Below are 20,658 nucleotides of genomic sequence, written 5' to 3' on the forward strand. Positions count from 1 at the left end.
TGCATACAAGAAAAATGGTGGCGGAGGTACAAGAACGTGTACATAGACCGGGATAATGTCGTGTGTCTGTAACAATGTTCCTTTAGACTGTTCTTTTGCATTGTGATCATGGTACACTATTAATTCGCATCTCCATTTCACCTTCATACGTTTGTTTCTTTGGCTCAAACACCCCTTCGACCCGACCACCTCGCAATGACGCATTCATGGAGTAACGTTCTGTCACTTTATTTGACTTGTATGAACTTGATCTGCTTTTTAGCAGAGGATTGAGTAACCAGTCTTGGTACCTTTAAGTCTTTTATTGGGTATTAAACAAGGAAGCAAACAAAAATGGTTATTTTAATGTGATATTTAGTAGAAAGACCTTTGTTGTAAGGTGAAAATCTATCTATGAATATATGCAATGTTATATCACACAAATTTAATATAAAAACCCACAAAATTAAAAAAAACACAAACCTGAACTTGTGTGCTATTCTTCTAAAAAGGCTGAATATAATAGAGGATTCATTGTGAGTGTGGACGTCTTTTCTGTTGCCATGCAACACTGTAAAGGTAGAGAAGGAAAGAAAAAAAAATCCAGTGGAGCATTTTACGAAGTGTCAAAAAACACAGCAGACAGGGATTAATAGAAAAAAAAAATAGTGCATTGAAGGGACTGAGGTTTATGAAAAAACTGTCAAATCACTCATGCTATTCGGGACTTAAAGAATAAAATACAATGCATTTTTTATGTAGGGAATTTTTTTTTTTAAATCCCTGACATGAAAAATGAATACAGTGGGATGTGATAACAAGAATTAAGATTCAACATATACTCTAGGCGCTTAACACGACAAAACATAGATATGGCCTGCTCAGAAAAATCTTATGTTCAGATTCTGAGGGTGTGAGGACAGTCAGGGTCATAGCAGGGCATACATGGGTGTCTGAACCCTGGGAATATGATTCTGAAGGGCTGATAAGAATCAAAGCCAATGAAAAAGTCATTGGATGGTCTACCGGCCCCAAGGGGCCCTACAGGGACTGTGAAAGACTGATCCGAGGGCAGTTCCCAGACCAATCACTGATCCACACCCACACACGCTCTCCATCCAATCAGCTGGAGGACATGAGAAGCATTTCAAACTAATGGAATACATCTACATGTCAAACATCTGCACAGGAACTCCTCTTTTATAACTCCTCTCAATATCAAGATGAGATCGTGTGAAATCACAAATAAACAGTTTGTATGAGGATGATAGTGGTTGATGGTATTTCATACAACATTTACAGTATTTTACATTGATAGACCACGTAAAATAATTAAATATGGGTTTTTATTTACTCATGTTGTTCCCAAATGTTTTTTTTTTCCACCTGGTTTGATGTCAGTGATGATCGATTATAAGATTTGACACAAAATTGCAATTGTTGTCAAAACTGATGCAAGTCATCTTGAAGCACCATACTTGAATTTATGAAAACAAGACTTAAAAGCTATGATTATTTAGATTTTTATTTTATTTTTTTGCAAATTTACATTTTGTGGGCATGAAAAGGCATGAAATATATATAAAGTATGGATACTTTGACACTGAGCTCAAAAAAAATGACAAAAATCACCATAAACAATGTGTAGATTGATTTATTTGTAGTGATATTTAATGAATGGCAGATAAATAAATACATACATATTTATATTAAATATTATTATACAAAATAATATTATATTAATTAATTAATTATAAAAAACAATTTTACTTGGTCACTGAGCTTGAAAAATTACAAAAATTCTACTAATCACCATAAATGAAATGCTTAGATTTATTTGTAGAAATATTTAATGATCGACAAATAAATGAATAAATAAATACATATATACAGAATATATTTTTTATATTATATATTATTAGATAAATATTACATTATTTAATATTATATTTGGTAAAATAATACCATAAATGGTGTTTATAAATTTAAACAATTGAAATGTTTGTTAACTGTGCTTTTTTTCTTTTCCAAAAAATCTGCATAATAGCTATGGTAATTCGACAAAACATTGTTACAAAAAAGTACAAAAAAATAACAATAAATAAACAAAAATAAAAATGAAATAAATGAAAAAAAATCAATCAATCAATCAATCAATAAATATTAAAATGCATAATACTATATAACATTTTAAACATAATATTTAGTGGAAAAAGCACCATAAATTAAGTGTGTTTGATGTTTCACCAAAAATCAGTTTTTTTATGCTTCAACAAAAATGTTCACTGAAACAGCCTTAAATAAAAATCACCATAAATAAATAATAATCAAATATAAATGATAATTATAAAAAATACGCAACTTTATTTATTTGTGGTGATTTTTGTCAATTTCGGAGCTCAGTGTTTATATAAATACAGCCAATACAATCTAGAAATATCACTTTTGGAAGGACATAACGGGCGATAAAGTGATGACAAAACTGTCATTTTTATAAAGTGCTAAATAAGCTTCATTGTAGCTCTGAATCAAAATGCACTATTATATTTAACTATGCACATGACCATGTCTCATTTATCTCATTCATTAAGTAGACCACACTCTAAACAATTCCATTGTGGACTCAACATCAAGTTCTGTGCAGCTCAATTAGAGTTTTACTCGTCCACTGGAGATTAGTCAGGTCTTCAATTGCATCCGCTTCCCATGAATACTAAAGTCACGTGACACACATGTGCATCCCACCAGAGATTCAACACACCATCAAAACACTTTAATTCTATTAAGCCCATTCATTCATCTCAAATGCCAATGCTTTTGCTCTTGAAACTGTGGGCTTGGTGGTAAATATTCAATCAGGGATTTCTGACGGCATCTTTTCCCTTTATAATTAACTGTGGCATAGTCGCTATCCGCTTTTTTCCCCACCAGTGACCCCAAACCGGAGGATGTGGAGCTTCAACCTGGATGGATCTCAAAGGAGCCCCATCACAACAAAAAGACATGCTCACTGACTGATAAAGACCACCATTATTCTGAGATAACTAGACAAGGGGGGATAGTATTCAATTAAAATGCCCCTCCTTCTGGGACAAGGACGTCCCAGTGAACCTCCCAAAGGTCTGGTTCTCAGAGGCAGGACGGGCCAGTGGAAAGAGTCTCCTCTGGGGTCTCTCATGGCTATCTACCACACCATCGGTTGAAGTGGCTCCCCTGGGGAGCGGCCTGGTATTTTACACAAGGTGTTAATGAGTGGGCGGAGCCCTTTTTTCTAGTTTTTAAAGCGGTGCTAATTTCCTCTGAGATGTGAGACGCTCATGTGTCCCTTGAGTCCAGAGGGGCGGATTGTGGTCTTCATCCAACTCCGCCTCTTGTTCTCTGTTTTGGTCTGTTAATCATTTGCTCTGTTACTCTTTAAGAGCGCTCGCTCATGTGCACTCATCTCTTGTTGTTTAATAAGAGAGGACGAGGATGGTCAGCAATGCCCCCAAGTTCAAACAAACTTGTCATTCATCATCTTTAAGTTGTTGCAGGTTAGTCAAGTCAGCTAAGGAGTATTTCACCCTAAAATGAACATTTGTTGAAAACCGTTGGGTCCTCCAGTCTGTTTTCAATTGGAAAAGATTTGGAGAAAATGAACTTTGCATCACTTGCTCACCAATGGATCCTCTGCAGTGAATGGGTGCCATCAGAATGAGAGTCCAAACACTTATCATCCACACAACTCCAGTCCATCGATTAACATCTTGTGAAGTGAAATGGTGCATGTTTGTAAGAAACAAATCCATCATTAAGATTTTTGTAACCTCAAACCTTTGCTTCTGGCTAAAATATGAGTCCTCCAGTGAAAAAGCAGTGTTGTCTGAATCAGGAGAGAAACACACACATATTAAGCACTGATTACAAGCAAAAACAGTCCAAAACAGTTCTTAATAAATATGAATTTTGAGGTGAGAGGACAACAGTGGATGGCCTTTTACACTGAAGGAAGCATAATTATGGATTACGGACTGGTGTTTTTGACAGAAGTGACAGTTTATGCTTTAAAGTGAACACCTTGCTGGATTTGTTTCCTACAAACACGCAGCTTTCACTTCACAAGACATTAACGGATGGACTGGAGTCATATATATTAATTTACTGGATTATTATGATGTTTTTAACAGCTCTTTGGACTCTCATTTTGACAGCACCCATTTAGAGGACCCAATGGTGAGCAAGTGATGTCCCTTAAGAAAAATAACCATGGTTTTATTATAGTAAAACTGTAGTAACCCGTGTTTTTTTTTTGCGTGTTGACTACCTTTTGTATAACCACAGATTTACTAGAAATACCATGGTTAAACTATGGTTAATATAGCAAAACCATGGTTAATTTACCATGGTTTAACTATAGTAACCATGGTTGTTTGGTTTTATTTGTAGTTAAAACCATGGTTAATTTTCGTAAGGGGTAGGCTAATGCTAAACTTCCCCAAATCGGTTTTCAATGAAACATCCACATCTTGAATACGCTGAGGGACAAGGGCTGAGTCAATTTTCACTAAATGTTATTGGGTTTTTTTTTGCCTGAACTAGTTCATTAAAGGTTCACTTGACTAACCTAGAACAACTTCAGGTTGACGAATGATGAGTTTGTATGAACTTGAACCCAAAACACGAATATGCGTCAATTAAGCCTAAAGATCAGATAGTTCGTTCGTTGTTGATTTTTATCTTATTTTTTACTCTAACTGTTTGCTAAACTGTAACTTCCACGGCAGCAAAGTGGCACTGGTGGGTTTAATGTGTCAAACAGCCATTCAGACATCTATTACTAATTGAAAACCATAGAATGATAACCAGATAAATTACGTTATCGTTCAAATCTAAAGACTCACGGCTTATGCGGCGTCTTCACTTAAACCTGTGCGGAGATGGGACTTTCTCCACTGGATTAACAACTCTTCCGTCGTCTAACGAACAAAACAAGTATTTATGATAGCAATGAATATTTATAGCCGCTATGAGATATCACTCGTATAACAGGTGAATCAGATGTGATCAGATCAGTCCCACCCGTCACATCTCTGTTATTGCTTAGCGATGGCTAAATATCACGCGGTGGGTAAATGATTGACTCGATTTATACAGACCACTGGGTGTTGTCTTTTCTTCCATGGAAATTCAGATAACTGTTTCCTGGTTAGAGAAAGGATAAACTTGATCAGTTGTGTACAATTCTCCAAATAATCGCGCATCTGAAGAGGAATAAACATGGGGAAATCAGTCACTGTGGCTCACTGGCTTCTGCTCACGCTGGGACTAACGTTAGTAGCGGCTCAAGCAGGTAAACTATTAACAGATGTGTGGTTTTTGGAGGGAAATGTAGAAATTTGGAAAACAGCATCACTGAGCACATTACAGTAATAACATTACAGTGCTCAGTTGCAATAGATTTATATATTCTAACGTGCAGTTTTTGTATTATGGCACGTGTTTTTTTTTAGAGAAAGCAGAGCAAGCTCTGCCAAACTGGCTCACGGGAATCATCGCTGTTGGAGTGTTCCTCTTTCTGATCTTCGTCGCCTTCCTTGTAAACAAAGCCTGGTGTGAAACCCCAAGGTAAATATCTGCTTCCATTTCAACACCCTACCAAAAACAGTAGCAATTTTAACATTCAAGGGATAAAGTTCAACTGAAAATTAAAACGCATTTTTCCAAATTATCTTCTTTTTTGTTGTTTAGTCAGTCTATGTGAGTAGGCCTATAATATAGGCTAGGCCTACCAGAACTACCAGAACTCTCTCTTTATAAACAAAATCCTTGATTTTCTTATCAATACTAGTCCTACATGTCTGAATGATGGTTATTGTAAACTTCCACAAAACATGTCTACCTAGGCTATCTTTATAGTTCATGTAATACACATTTTATTTAGCAACTAGTTTTCGAAATCTGGTCTGTGTAAACATTTTAATCCGTCTTTGTTGACTAAAGCAAACCAGAAGCTGTATCCAATGAATACGCCATGACCAATGGATCAACCCGTCTCGACGCAGTCAGGTAATAATATCTCAATAATACAGCAGTTATAAAGCTTAGAGTGATTCAAGCCTATAAAAAGATACACCATCATCAATGATACCGCTCACGAGAAATATTTATATGGCCTGAAATCATCTTTAGCCAGAATTAACGCCTCATCTGACGCTTTCTGCTAAGCATGATGTTCCTGAAATTATTCTCATTGTGAAAGATTTAATGTTTAGAATGTTGAAATTTAATCTCAGTGATTAAAGAAATGAATGGGAAACATTGAATAGGCCTATTCCCCTTTTAAATGCATGTATTAATCTCTGGGATTGTGACAATTGTTTTTCAGGAGCATTGATGACTCTAATGCCTACGAGGACGTGATTGTTTACAAAACCGATGAAAAGGTGACCGAGATGTAATCAAGGAAACGTCCACAACCAGCAAAGACAGCATGCCATGTTAATCTTATCTTTTTTTTTTTTTTTTTGTATCAAGTTATAATTTTAATAGCTTACACAGTTTATCTAGTTCCAAAGGCTAGCAGTTTTTTTTATTATACATTAATTGTAGTTCATTTTAAAAGGCATTTGTTGTTGTAACAATTTGTGAACATTTTAATATAATATCAGACATTCAGTATATCACTTGTTGTGCAGACCTTTTTAAATAGTATTAAAATTCAATAATAGGCCCTAATATTAATAAAATCATATATGTTACCATTCAAAAGTCTTGGTTTGGTAGGATTTTTAAATGTTTTTGTAGGCTACATACATTATAATGCTATTTTAATATGCATTTTAAATGTTTTTTATTCTCTCTGTGATGCAACTGGGTTCTGCTTCTGGTTTGCTTTAGTTTCCTTCAGTGTCACATGTTCTGATTTGCTGTCCAAGAAACATTCGTTTTTTTAATGTTGAAAACAGTAGTGCTGCTTAATATTTCAGTGGAAACATTTTTGGTGAATACTGTTCAAAAGAAAATAATTTATTTTAAATATAAATCTTGTGTAACATTATAAATGTCTTACACTTTCGATTAAATTTAATGCATGCTGAACAATTATTAATTTCATAAAATATATATATATATATATATGTCTTTTAAATGGTAGTGCATGTAAAACCATCACAGAAATGGCTGGTCTGTATGTTTTTTTTGTGCATTAAAACATTTTAATAAAATTAAAATCTTTAAGAATTTAGAAGTCAAAAGATGCTTCAAATGAAAATAACTTTATTTTCTGACACTTTAGACAGATTCTACTTGTCCAAAATAAAGTCACAGACCATAATGACCACTTGTTTGTTTTGCAGATGTTCATAAATCAGCTTTATCTCAGGCTTAGATCTGTATCTAATGTATGAATTTAGCGAAATGGTTTCTTTGGACTTTAAAAACATTACACTGACAGAAAAATGGCAGATATAAAGGTTTTACTACTCGAGTCATCTAAGTGGAAGCCGGTTTTTGTGGTTCACAGCCCAAATGTAAAGATCTAGCAGAAGGTAGCAGACTGAGGCGTTGCATTTCTTTAAGGAGAAAGGGGAAGACAGGCATAGGAGATACAGGCAATCTTTTTAAAGGGAAGTAGCGCTGAACAGTTCAGAACATACTGTGTCCACATGGCAAGGAAATTCAAGAGGCATCGTATGATGATGTGCTTACGAAATCCTAGTGGAAGAGACGGTCAGGACGAGGCTTCCACGCACTGTCTACAACCTGGAGAGCCCCGATAGTCTCCTAAGAGCCTGCTACACTTCCTCTAGGAGAGAGACTGACAGGATATCCTCATATTGTGACACAGACACACACAGTGTCAAACTAGGATGTGCGAGACATCTTCATAAAAGGCAAAAGCAATGCAAAAAAGCCCTAAAAAATAAATTACATATTTACACTGAAATGATAGACATGTGCAACTGAATAACAAATGGAATTACAAAAATGTAATGTTAAAGTTATGCATTTCTGTGACTCTCAATACACCACAACAAATAACAAGAGTGGAATATTTCTCCCAAAAATTCTAAATTGTCATAATTTATGTCGTTCCAAACTCATATGACTTATTTTCTTCTGTGGAATCTAAAAGGAGACAATTTGATACTTTTCCATACAATGAAAGTGAATGGGGACTGGGCTGCTGCACTCTAAAAATTGCAAAAAAACATTAAAAAAAAAACCTTCTCGTCTGCTTTTTTTTAAGACTTGAAGCCAAATAATAGCTCCGTGAAAATAATATGAAATTTTAATTTCAGAGACAAATTTGTAGAGAAAACTACTTACAAAATAATAGCCGTGTATAAAAAACACTTTAAAATGTTCCTCACACAAAACTTTCGAACAATCTCAATCGAAGTGAAATGTGGCACACAACTTGTAATAATGCCATTTCAGAATTTTTAAGATGTCAGTCTCCATACATTTTTATTTGAAGGAAACGAGCAGTGTTTTCAGTAAAACATAATTTTAAATAACACATAAAAAATGACTAACATTATTACTTTTGTGTGAAGAATTGCTTGAAATTTTAGTTTGAGGGAAGACAAGTCATATGACTTGCTTTTGCTATATTTTTATGGTTATTTTTGGAATTTCTAAATCACACAAACTCACGTCCCCATCATCTTCAATTGTAAGGAAGAGAGCAGCGTGAACATTATGCAAAATATCTTATTTTTAGCTCCACAGAAGAAAGAGTAATACAGATTTCATCTTCTGGCAAACTACTTCTTGAAGTTTTCAAAAAGCTACCCTGCAACGTAAAGAACCTTCTTGAAATGATCCTAATATCTAATACTCGCTATACGAAACATCCCATTACAATCTGATCTGCCAGTTCAAAGGCACATCTGTCATCCCTTATTATTAACGCTCGTCCATGAATTCATCTACATACAGTTCAACTGATTTCTTAAAAATAAGGACGAGTTTGTCAGTAGGTTGTGAATTTTGTAAATTTTTAATTGAAAAATGACCAGGACGACCACATTAGAAGTAACTGTATGTGGACTGAAAGGATAACTACAAACAAATTGTGTATTAGCATGTGTCGTGCATCTGCTACTTGAATTTTTCCTCCTGGTCTTGAGTTACCAGCACTCATTTAATCAAAATAGCCTTCTTTAATATTGCCCCATAACTCACCCGCTCACCATCACCAGTGGAGAGGCTACATATCTGAAGAGGATTAAAACAAAGACGATACAATCATTTCCCTTTATGAGTACTTCTCTTTGATTTCGATACCAGGTGCACAAACAGTAACAGGGCGGAGTTTAAACGATCGAGTGCAAATCAGGAAGTAAGGTGGCCGAATAAACGGCCGCTGCTGATGTAAAGAGTCTCTTAAGACTTGTGTGTGTGTTTTTCAGTGGATGTAGTCCTTAGTGCGTTTGTTAGGAGAGGACGGACAGTGTGACGCTTCCCCGCTGCTTCTTTAGTATGGCCACGGCCTGCTCGTGTGTGACGCCCTCCAAACTCTCTCCGTTTACCGACAGCAGCTGATCGCCGCGCTTCAGACGGCCATCTACCGCCGCTGCCCCCTGCAGTTAAGAGGAGGACAGGATTATTTATTTATTTACAGAATTAAAAGTGACCAACTGACCAGTATTACGCTCCATAATGCAGATTATTAAAGGGTTGGTTACCCCCAATATGGAAATTCTGTCATTAATGACTCACCCCCTCATGTCGGTCGAAACCCGCAAGATCTCCGTTCATCTTCGAAACACAAATTAAGATATTTTTGATGAAATCTGAGAGCTCTCTGACCCTGCATGGACCGCAACGCAACTGAAATGTTCCTAGACCCAGAAGCATGGTAAGGAAATCAACAAAACAATCCTTGTGACATCAGTGGCTCAACTTCAATTTTCGGAAGCTACGAGAACGTTTTGTGCACAAAAAACCCCAAAAAACTAAATTACTATTCTTCTCTCTAAGTAACCGTCCTTTTTGGAGAGTGTCATGACGCACATGCGCAATTTCCCCAGAATGTAAATCAGCAGTGTTTACGTTAAGGAAAAAACGTGCGCATGCTGAACATAAACAATGCTGATTTACTTTCTGGGGAAAATGCAGGTATGCGTCATGCTACTCTCCAAAATGTTGGAAGATGGTAACTCGGGAGAAGAATAGTTGAAAAAATTGTTATTTTTGTTTTCTGTGTGCACAAAAAGTATTTTCGTTAATGTTGAGCCACTGTTGTCACATGGACTGTTTTATCGATGTCCTTACTACGTTTCTGGGTCTGGGAACCTTTCAGTTCAGTTGTTGTCTAAGCAGGGTCAGAAAGCTCTTGGATTTCATCAAAAATATCTTAATATGTGTTCTGAAGCTGAATAAAACTCTTATGGGTTTGGAACGACATGAGGGTTAGTGATTAATGACAGAATTTTCATTTTTGGGTGAACTATCCCTTTAAATGTACCAAATTTGAAAAATATCATTATATAGTGTTATATTTATAATATTAAATTAAATTATTATCAATAAATATTACTATATATAAATTATATTTAAATCATGTATTACTTTCATATTTTCAAATACATTTTCTTTGAACAATATGTCAGTGCAAGACATTCACAGACCGCCAGTGGGGCTGGAAGAATCATCAGAAGAATCATTTCACAAACACAAAACGTACTGTATCTAGGTGAATATGAAATGTTTGGCAGGAGTCATCTCTGGTTATGTTCTTGTGAAACAGAGCTCTATGCTGCTCCCTGGTGGTCAGAGCATGACCAGAGACGTACAGTCTGCACATAGCAATATGCTGGAGGAAAATACATTTCTTGTCCGTTTTTACACATCCACCTTTTCATACTGTACAGATGTTATATGCAGGGTTCTGCATATATTTAAGCAAAAATATGCAAGTATGTGAAACGATTTGATTTTAACATCCTGTCACTAGAAAATCAATATTACTTAATTTATATAGATTTACCAGAAGAGTTACTACATATCAGTGTTATTTATTTAATTTTGTGTTTCTCTATCATTTTTAGTTTTTATATCATTTAGATTTATATATATTTTTAAACCCGTTTTAGTAAATTTAGTATTTCAATTAGTCATTTATTTGTTTAGCTGGATTCAAAGCTGTGTTGTCCACGAGTAACACGTCTCAGTTTATCAGAGCATTTAGACCACGGTTCTGATATGAATGTCTAATTTCATGGCCGATGTCATGTGTCCAAATGTGTTAAGTTTCATTTAATCTGCAAATGAGCCTACAGGAATGACCTTGCTGAAGACTGTTTTGACGTAGATGGGAAGATCTCCATGTGGACTCCCAAAGCCACCCACGATGCTGAAGCCCAGCCCTTCTGAGCCCTTCTCCAGAGTGATGTGCTTTGGCTTGGGCGTCCTGTCGGTATGACACAGAAAATAAAATCATGTTTAATAAACCGAGAATTCTGTAACAGAATGTTGAAGGTCAAACAGGAAGTGGGCTGTAACTCACTCTGGTTCCACCGGCCGGACCTCTGGATTGGTGCTGGGGGTGGAGCTACAGGACAGACTCTCCACCTGACTGGCTATGGCACTGATGTTGGTGTCGGCAACCACCTGTCAATCACAGACGGACACTGTCAAACATTTAAAGCAAATGAATGACTCAGTCTTGAAAGTGTTTTTTTCTTTCATTTAGATGTGTGTGTTTTCACAAATGACTGTCTGCATGTAGATAACAGGAAACTGCTCTCTATGCTGTGTGTGTTTGGCACCGAAATCCTTTAATGTTCTTCTTGGTTAATGTTGGCGACTGATCACTGTTCATCAAACTTCTGTCTCCCTCACCAGAATCAAAAATGCCTTTTTCTGTCACGTTTCATTTCAATTTTCCTCTTCCATTAAACTCTGGGTTGGCTATGAGGGCAGTGGCATATTAATTTGCATATTTAATTACGGAAAAGCAATTACAAGTAAAATACACAACAATAAACAAAAGCTAATTAATGAATGAGTCAACAACAACCGTGATACACTCCCAAGTCATCACACTCGCTATCTTCACCCACACCTACAGAGAGAAAGAAAGAAAGAAAGAGACTGACAGAAAAGAAAAAAAGGCCAAGAAAAATACAAAGAAAAAGAAGAGAGTAATAAAAGAAAGAGCGAGAAAAAGAAAGAAGGAAAGAGAGTCTGAAAAAATAAAGAGATAAAAGAAAGTGAAAAAAAGAAAAATGAAAGGGGCTGAAAAAAGAAGAGAAGTGAGTGATAAAAGAGCGGGAAAACAAGAAAAGAGATAAACCGAAATAAAGAAAAGGATAAAGAAAGACAAAAAAGAAGTGCGTTAAAAGAGAATGAGAAAGAAGGGCAGTAAAGAAAGAAAAAGAAAGGAGGAAGACAAGAACGAAAAAAAATAAAGGAAGAAAATGGTTGGTTTCAAGGGTGTGCTATTAATTGCTAAATAAATGACTAATAAAATCAATTTATGAAACAAGACTTGTTTAACGTTTGCTATGTGCTGTTCTGGCTTTCTGAGGAGTTTTAGTATGTTGCTATGCCACTAATTGGTGAACTGGTTTATAGAAAATTACATTGTGGTTACTAATCTGTTGCTAGGGTCTTCCGAGTAGTTGCCAGGGCACTGAAATGCAATGCAGTTTTTGAATGTTCCAACTTCCAAGCAGTATTTACTATACTGTTATGCCACTGTTAAATGTGCTGTTGGAGATCTTGGAAAATGCTAACATTAGCCTGATAGCACTGAAAGCGAACGTCCCACCCTCCTTGCAATTGCCGTCCAAAGCCACGCCCCCTGAAAGCATTTAAGCATATAGACCAGAATACCAGAGACAACATCACTACAATAGGCTACATCAGCGGTTCCCAATTTCAGCCCATGTTCCGAAGTGAAGTAAACCCTTCCTCAGGGAATAGGGAGCAATGAACACAGTGCAGGGATCATATCGATCGGAACACAGTTCATGCACGTGAAGTTAGCTAACTTCTAACGAGTTGGTCATCTGAATCGGGTGTGTTAACTAATAGGGCTGTGCAAAAAAATCAAATGCGATTTTCATGCGCATCTTGTCTGTAAAGGCACTCCTGTGATTAGTAGTATATCTCCAGCATGTGCGTTCAGATCAGGATTGCCAGGTTTTCAAAACAAAACCTGCCCAATTTACTTCTCAAAACTAGCCCAAGCGCGTTTCGTTCAGGGCGATAAAATAATTTTTTTTTGGCGGGGTTCACCATAGTAAAGTTTGCATTTTAGGGGCTAAACATCACGTTATTGGTATTGGGGTCACTTCGACCCACGGACATGAAAAACAACCGCAGACCTGGCAACACTGGTTGGCCTTCACTACACAGAGCCGTAGTTTACAGAAAATCCACACAAAATCGATTCTTTGTCGATTTTGAAAGTGATTCTGTGTAGATTTTCAGTGAACTACGGCTATGTGTAGTAAAGGCCAACCAGTGTTGCCAGGTCTGCGGTTGTTTTTCATGTCCGTGGGTCGAAGCGACCCCAATACCAATAACGTGATGTTTAGCCCCTACAATGCAAATTTTACCAAGGCAACCCTGCCAAAAACACAATTTTTATCGGGGAACCTCCTGGAAACGCGATTGGGCTAGTTTTGGACTCGTTTTGAGAAGCAAGTGGGCAGAATTTGTTTTGAAAAACTGGCAACCCTGATCTGAATGCACGTTCACAGGAGCGCCTTTACTTACGAGATGTGCATGAAAATCGCATTGGATTTTTGCACAGCCCTATTAACTAAGCAAGACATGCAAAATATGTGCACGAGGACTGGAATTGGGAACCGCTGGGATACATCATGTGTCATTCAGCAGCAAGAGAACTTCAAAAGTACTACAATACCAGGAAGGAAGACCAGGTTGTTGATGTTTGTCTGCCATTCTAGCTCTGTCTGCACAGCGTGCGTGAATGTGCTAATGATGTATTCTGTCTGCGCGAACAGGGTGCGCAGAGGAAAGCAGATACATACGTTGACAGGCAGGTAGGAAAGCTATTTAAAACTCACAGACCGAGTGTTTTGATTGGACGTACATTTCTTGGTCCTACGCCTTCCACAGAATATATAGATATAGATAAATACATTTAGACCACTTAACTTAATGATTTCTATCGGGATGTGCAAATACTTTCTACCAGTATTAAAAAAAAAGTATCTGAAGACAATCACCTATTGCACCTTTAAGGTGTTGGCACGCTGTTGCTAGACTGTTCTGAGTTCTGATAGTGAAAATGGAATATGTATGTATGTATGCATCCATGTACAGTATTTGTGTGTATAAATATATATACACAAACAAATTAAATAAAAAAGAAAAAAAGAAAAAAAGAAAGCTAGAGATGAAGTGGGAGTTGGTGAGAGATATACTTCAGACAGGAGGAACAACTAAACTTCTCAATGCACATTATCACAGGCAGATTGACAAAACAATATTAAATTGTCTGATTTCTGTGACATGAGTAATAGCAAAGGGCATTACATATGTCCAATTAAACATATAGCAGCCAGAGAGTGAGAGAGAAAGAGAGAGAGAGCTCAAATGAGTGAAGAAGGAAAACATGAGAGAGAGAGAGAGAGAGAGAGAGAGAGAGAGAGAGAGAGAGAGAGAGAGAGAGAGAGAGAGAGCTAAACAATAATTGCTCTCTGAGCTGCTGTAATCAGGGCTTCGCAGGCTGGGCTCCCCTGTTTAAAAGCCCTGTGCATTCCTCCTGGAACAGCGCAGATAACGGCTTATTTGCATAAAGGACTGGGATTATCTGGCAACCCGCGCGCAACTGCCGCACAGCTGCACGTGGCTGATAACAGCCCAGTGACACAGCACCAACCACTCACACACACACTACTGTGAGTCCAAACAAACACACATACACAGCGCACTGTCCTTCAATACACCGACTCCGCTAACACACATTGATAACCGTACAGAACATATACACACACGACGGCTCTGCATAGCAATAACAGCACACAATACAAGCGTGTATACACACATCACTGAAACTGCAGCTACTACATAAAAAACGCCACAATTCGCCACTTACAATAAAAAAAAAAAAAAAAACCATGGTATTCTCAATATGGCGACCTTTGTATCTGAAATCTATCAACAAATACTTACATATACAAACTCCACGTGCTATATCAAGCTAGCTGTGGATTACGTGAAATTTCTGGGGAATAAGAAACCCAAAATGACTCTTAAAATGTTCGGAATAAATGTGGGGGATATCGCACGCCACACAAGATGGGTCGGAGGGTCTGTTCAGTGCCAACAGCTACTTTAAAACTCAAGTTCAACCCACAGACTGTCTGGTGTGATCCTGTTAACAAGTACAGTGTTTTTAAATCACATTACTTAACGTGCATTCCCTCATCAACTAGCCAGCAAGCGGGAACGCTGTAACTAATTTAAATCGTAGGTTGCACGCTTGGCAGCCTTGGGACTTCAGTAAACTAGTTCATTCAAAATTGTTTAGAGAAAAAGAGTCAGGAATGTACCTGTATGTAAATTAATACACTTCTAGCTAATAAAGCTAGCTTTCACAAATCGCTCTGTTGCGAAGAATTCACAATGTAACAACAAGGGGGCCCTGTAGCTACAGTAAGCTTTCGTAAGGGGTCATATGCGATTTAAATTGATCTGTAAAGATGCAAAGACTAAAGTCTCAAATCCAAAGAGATATTTTTTATCAGAGTTAAAACTACCACGCCCCCCTAAAACGGCTCATTCAAACACGCCCCACATGTCTACGTCACTATATGGAAATATTTGCGTAATCCAGCCCAAATGTTCATGCAAAGAAAGAAGGCCTGGTTTCAGGGACCACAGCTAGTGTTGAAGCAGTCATGTCAGGGAGATGCTGTGTGTCTTATAGGTGAAAGCAAAATAACTTTATTTGGCCTTCTGAAAGTAGATGCATTTAGAAATCTTTACTGACACTAATTGTGTCCGGTTATTGAAATCAGGCCTTCTTTCTCTGAGTGAACATTTGGGCAGCATTACACAAATATTTCCACATTGTTTGATGTAGACATGTGGGGCGGGGCGTTGAATGAGCTGTTTTAGGGGGGCGTGGCAGAGTCTTAAAGGGTTAGTTCACCCAAAAAGGAAAATTATGTCATTAATGGCTCCCCCTCGTGTTGTTCCAAACCCGTGAGACCTCCGTTTATCTTCGTGACACAGTTTAACCCTCTGGAGTCGATTAACGTGGATACGCGTTTTGAGTCATTTTCTCCTGGTAACCCCGAAAAGAACTTAAATTACACTTTCAGTTTTAATCGTACAGATAAGAGCAATACATCAATCGAATCTGTAAAGGGTCTACTTTTTTTTGGATATAGACATAATAACAACAAAACTTTGTGCACTTATAAAATAAAGATAACAAACAAGGTGTGCTGTCTGCAGCTTTTGTCTGCGCTGATCTTCACTTACAAACACGTCATTAAAATGAACCGTAACTCCGTGAATACTCAACGAAAATACATGAGAGAGATATCTATAGAAAGCTTGACATGTCTATTTTTAAACTAAACAAGTGCCGCCGAAAACAGATATTCTGTGATAAAGTAATCCATATGAAAACAACGCAATGTCTGTTTTTCATGTCTCCCTTCATTATATCTAATGTGACCACGCCCCCGCGCCGAACGCGCTATTCAGATTCAAACTGAAGCGCGCGGCTTGAATACGCCCATAACAGAAGAAAAAGCAGCCAGACTGTTCAAGTTTTTTTATTTTACTGTTTGCTTCGCGATGAGAGGAATAACACATAATTCACCCCAAAAAGATGTGATGTGGTTGAGGATTTGAGAAATGGATTTCCTCAGAAAAAAAGAATGAAGTACTTTATTCAGCAGAGATCATAAACATGAGTAAGTCTCTTTTTATTTATTTATATACTTGTACTAGTTTTCACATAACGTGTAAACGTTTTACTAGTTAGACTTTTTCCAAATACTTTTTCCAAACTATAATTCCTGACTAAATGTATAATCAAGTGAAACATTATGAAGTTTCAATAACAATATGCAATACTATACCATTCAAAAGCTTGATGTAAATAATATAAATGTAACAAATAGATAACTGTAACAAATGTAAAAACAATGCTTTTCTTTCAATTTATTCCCCCTAAAAACCCAGAAAAATATTCTCAGCTCTTTTCAACATTAATAATAATGATAATAATAATAACAATAAATGTTTTTTTTGTAGAAAATAAGATTGTTAAAAGGATTCTGAAGGATTGTGTGACTGGAGTAAGCATGCCAAACAATTTGTTTGAAAGTCAGCTTTGATTGTTTCTAATAAACTGTTTAACTGCTCCCCCAAGTGGATATTAAATTATGTTGTGGGATAATTAAATATATTCTTAATAAACTACAAACATAAAATTATATACTTTTATTTTGTTCTCACATTCTTTCTTGTAACTCCTCACTCTCAATGGCACAAATGACTGAGGGGCTCATTATGCAGCTCATTATGCAGGCCTTTGTCTCCTCAGGTGTAAATCACAATGATATTCATGGTAGTTGACGCCTACTCGCATATGACTTTTACCAACAAAAAGTGCCTTAGAAAATTTAAATCAATATATTGTTTTCTGTGAGTGAGTAAACAAGATGATTTTCACATAATTTAGAAAAATTCTAGGCTACAAGCTCCAGTCCTCAAAAATCCCGGGAACCATTGTTCTTTATGTGTTTTATGGCCTTTTTCAAGTGTTTTAACATTTGTAGTTTTTCACTAACCACGCATAATATTTTTTTTCTCAAAAACACAATCATGTACATACATGCATTTCACATATTATTACAGCCCAGTTTGTGCTGATTACAGTGAGATTAGACTTTACCCATTTAGATATTTATAAGAAACTGAAAAAAGCACAAATGTCAGGGCATGACAAAACTTCTCCAGGCCCCAAAAATACCCTTAGACTTCAGAGGGTTAAGATATTTTAGATTTAGTCCGAGAGCTCTCTGTTCCTCCATTGAAGCTGTGTGTACGGTATACTGTCCATGTCCAGAAAGGTAAGAAAAACATCATCAAAGTAGTCCATGTGACATCAGAGGATCAGTTAGAATTTTTTGAAGCATCGAAAATACATTTTGGTCCAAAAAAAAAAAAAAAACGATGACTTTATTAAGCATTGTCTTCTCTTCCGGGACTGTTGTGAGACTGTTCAAGTGTAGTGAATCACTCGATGTAACCGGATCTTCTTGAACCAGTTCACCAAATCAAACTGAATCGTTTGAAACGGTTCGCGACTCCAATAGGTTTGGGACAACATGAGGGTGAGTTATTAATGACATAATTTTAATATTGGGGTGAACTAACACTTTAACTTTAATAAAGAATATCTCTTTGGATTTGAGACTTTAGTCTTTGCATCTTTACAGATCTTCTTCATGCACCAAGAGCTCGTTACACTCCAAAGAGAAAAGAAAAATTTAAATTGCATCATATGACCCCTTTAATATATCTCTGATTGTATTCATCTGAAAGAAGAAAGTCATATGCTGCGTTTCCACCGCAGGAACTTTACCCAGGAACTAGGGACTTTGGCCTGGTACTCGATGTGTTTCCACCGCAGGAACCAGGAACTAAATAAAGTTCCGGGTAAAAAAATGCCCCTCAGAAAGTCCCTGCTGGCGAGGTGGTACTTTTTCAAAGTTCCTGAACTTTCGGGGGCGGGACTTGGCCGCTAAACATCCTGATTGGTTGAGTTCACGCAGCATTGGTTGAGTTCAACCACCATTTATTCAGATCATTTTCAAAATATTACTGTTATTGTGTCATGAAATGTAATTTTAAAAGTATTTCAGGCGAGAATGTTGTTTAAAACTCAAATCTGTGGTTTATTTATAAAGACAGCGCCTATTTAAAAATGTGTTTCGCCGATCTTGGAGACGGTGAGACCTCGGAGACCTCATGTATCCGCCGAGAGCAGCCTCACCTCGGTTAGACCTTCTGATATGTGCCGCTGGCTCTGATGTCTATTTAGTGGTTAAACATAAAATATAATTCGTTTCGTATGATTCGTAAATCAAACATGTTATCTTTGGTCTGTATTCAATTTATCTATATGTTAAAATTAAGATAAAAAAGGCAAATTTATATAATATTTCGTTTCATTGTAATGGCTGTATATATATATACAAATATCCCTGAACTAAGTACATTTCTGCAGCTCATTCATTATGTTTAAATGAAAACAAAGGAGGCAGTGGTATTTGATATCATAATTCGTTTTATTGTAAATATACAGTAAGGAAAATTGCAGTAGTCATGGTCAGCTGACTGAAGTTTTCAAGTACACTGCTGTTTGCTGATTTACCGGATTTGTGTCATCGCGGACATCACACTCCCGAGTCGAATGCACAAAGTCTGAACAACCGAGGATGCACGTCCAAAATCAACGTACTTTGTATTGAGAAATGCGCACAGACCTACGTCACCAGTCTATTAGCCTAATCTTCCCGGTACTTTACACCGCGGTGGAAACGCAGAAAGCAACAGGTCTGGGGGGGGGAAAGTTCCTAGTACAAATGTTCCGGGTAATTTATGTGGAAACGCGGCAATATACACCTAGAATGGCATGAGGGTGAGTGAAGAATGGGGTAATTTGAATTTTTTGGGTGAACTATCCCTTTAACGAACAAAGAGTATTATTGAGTTTAATGTGTACCTGGAGGATGATGGTGCCGTAAGCATTCTTCAGCATATTTACGACATCCCCATGAGTCAAGCCATCCAGAGACTGCGAGTTGATGCTGACAATCCTGTCACCCACCTAAGAGAGGTACATTAAAGGGGAAAAAAAAATCACATGAAATACTGATCAATTCACACTGATAAAAAAAAAAATCCCCAGCAGTGCCCTTCACACCCAAACCTCTGTATGATGCTTAATCAATAACTCTGATTTACACAGGATGAAAGTGGAAAATGATCAACAGAAAGGAACGGAAAAGGCAAGGCCGCAGTACTTTGAGGCGATGTGTCCTGGCAGCCACACCGTTGGCCTGGATCATGGCGATGAAGATGGGGATGTCGCCCAGTGGACTGCCCTTACCACCCGCTATACTGACACCCAAAGCATCGGTGGGACCCTGAGAGAGTAAGACAAGGGTGCAATTAAAACAGAAACTATTGAGCACCATAGCTAAGCCTATACTGCACTGTACTGATCTTACCCGTGTGATCTCCACTGTCCGAACACCTGGCTCTGTCCCTGAAGGGATATAAAGATCACACATTAACTTTCGATTTACAAACCTTTAAAAGTTTAAAAGGATAGTTTGCCCAAAAATTGAAATTCTGTCATTAATTACTCACCCTCCTGCCATTCCAAACCCATACAACCTTCTATATACACAAATTAAGATATTTTTGATGAAATCGGAGAGCTTTCTGACCCTCTATAGACAGAAACACAACTGACACGTTAGCCCAGAAAGGTAGTAAGGACATCGACAAAATAATCCATGTGAAATCAGTGGTTCAACCGTAATATTATGGAGCTACGAGAATACTTTTTGTGCTCAAATAAAACGAAAATAATATCTTAATTCAACAATTTCTTATCTTCCATGTCAGTCTTCACTGGCATTCATGACAGTTCCACGATGCATAAGTGGGCATTCCTCT

General features: G+C 37.1%; 2 protein-coding genes across 3 annotated transcripts in view; one reads left to right on the plus strand and one right to left on the minus strand.

The window, feature by feature from the left end:
- Positions 1-4,786: 4,786 nt before the first annotated feature.
- On the plus strand, positions 4,787-6,675 carry LOC132159800 (PDZK1-interacting protein 1-like). Of its 2 annotated transcripts, none has more exons than XM_059569404.1 (4): positions 4,787-5,308; positions 5,469-5,583; positions 5,959-6,024; positions 6,344-6,675. In XM_059569404.1, the coding sequence occupies exons 1-4, from the start codon at positions 5,236-5,238 to the stop codon at positions 6,414-6,416; spliced, it is 327 nt and encodes a 108-aa protein (XP_059425387.1). In that variant the 5' UTR covers positions 4,787-5,235; the 3' UTR covers positions 6,417-6,675. The 2 variants fall into 2 exon arrangements, with proteins under 2 accessions (XP_059425387.1, XP_059425388.1); XM_059569405.1 differs by having other exon boundaries at positions 4,789-5,308; positions 5,475-5,583.
- A 1,754-nt stretch (positions 6,676-8,429) lies between these two features.
- LOC132160200 (inaD-like protein) overlaps positions 8,430-20,658 on the minus strand; it is a 128,547-nt gene continuing 116,318 nt past the window's right edge. Inside the window, exons 43-48 of the mRNA XM_059569946.1 lie at positions 20,205-20,242; positions 19,998-20,120; positions 19,697-19,801; positions 11,474-11,577; positions 11,254-11,377; positions 8,430-9,545 (exon numbers count right to left, since the gene is read on the minus strand). Coding sequence (XP_059425929.1) covers positions 9,399-9,545; positions 11,254-11,377; positions 11,474-11,577; positions 19,697-19,801; positions 19,998-20,120; positions 20,205-20,242 — 641 coding nt within the window. The 3' untranslated portion in view covers positions 8,430-9,398. The remainder of the gene's footprint in view (positions 9,546-11,253; positions 11,378-11,473; positions 11,578-19,696; positions 19,802-19,997; positions 20,121-20,204; positions 20,243-20,658) is intronic.

Source organism: Carassius carassius, chromosome 16 (assembly GCF_963082965.1).
Source record: "Carassius carassius chromosome 16, fCarCar2.1, whole genome shotgun sequence".
In the NCBI taxonomy this organism is placed as follows: Eukaryota; Metazoa; Chordata; class Actinopteri; order Cypriniformes; family Cyprinidae; genus Carassius; species Carassius carassius.

What these genes read in the sequence shown, in the direction of transcription:
- LOC132159800 (XM_059569404.1), top strand. Translation starts at nt 5,236, where the DNA reads ATGGGGAAATCAGTCACTGTGGCTCACTGGCTTCTGCTCACGCTGGGA. An exon ending in GTTAGTAGCGGCTCAAGCAG is followed by an intron (nt 5,309 to 5,468) that starts GTAAACTATTAA and finishes GTTTTTTTTTAG; the next exon opens with AGAAAGCAGAGCAAGCTCTG. An exon ending in GCCTGGTGTGAAACCCCAAG is followed by an intron (nt 5,584 to 5,958) that starts GTAAATATCTGC and finishes TGTTGACTAAAG; the next exon opens with CAAACCAGAAGCTGTATCCA.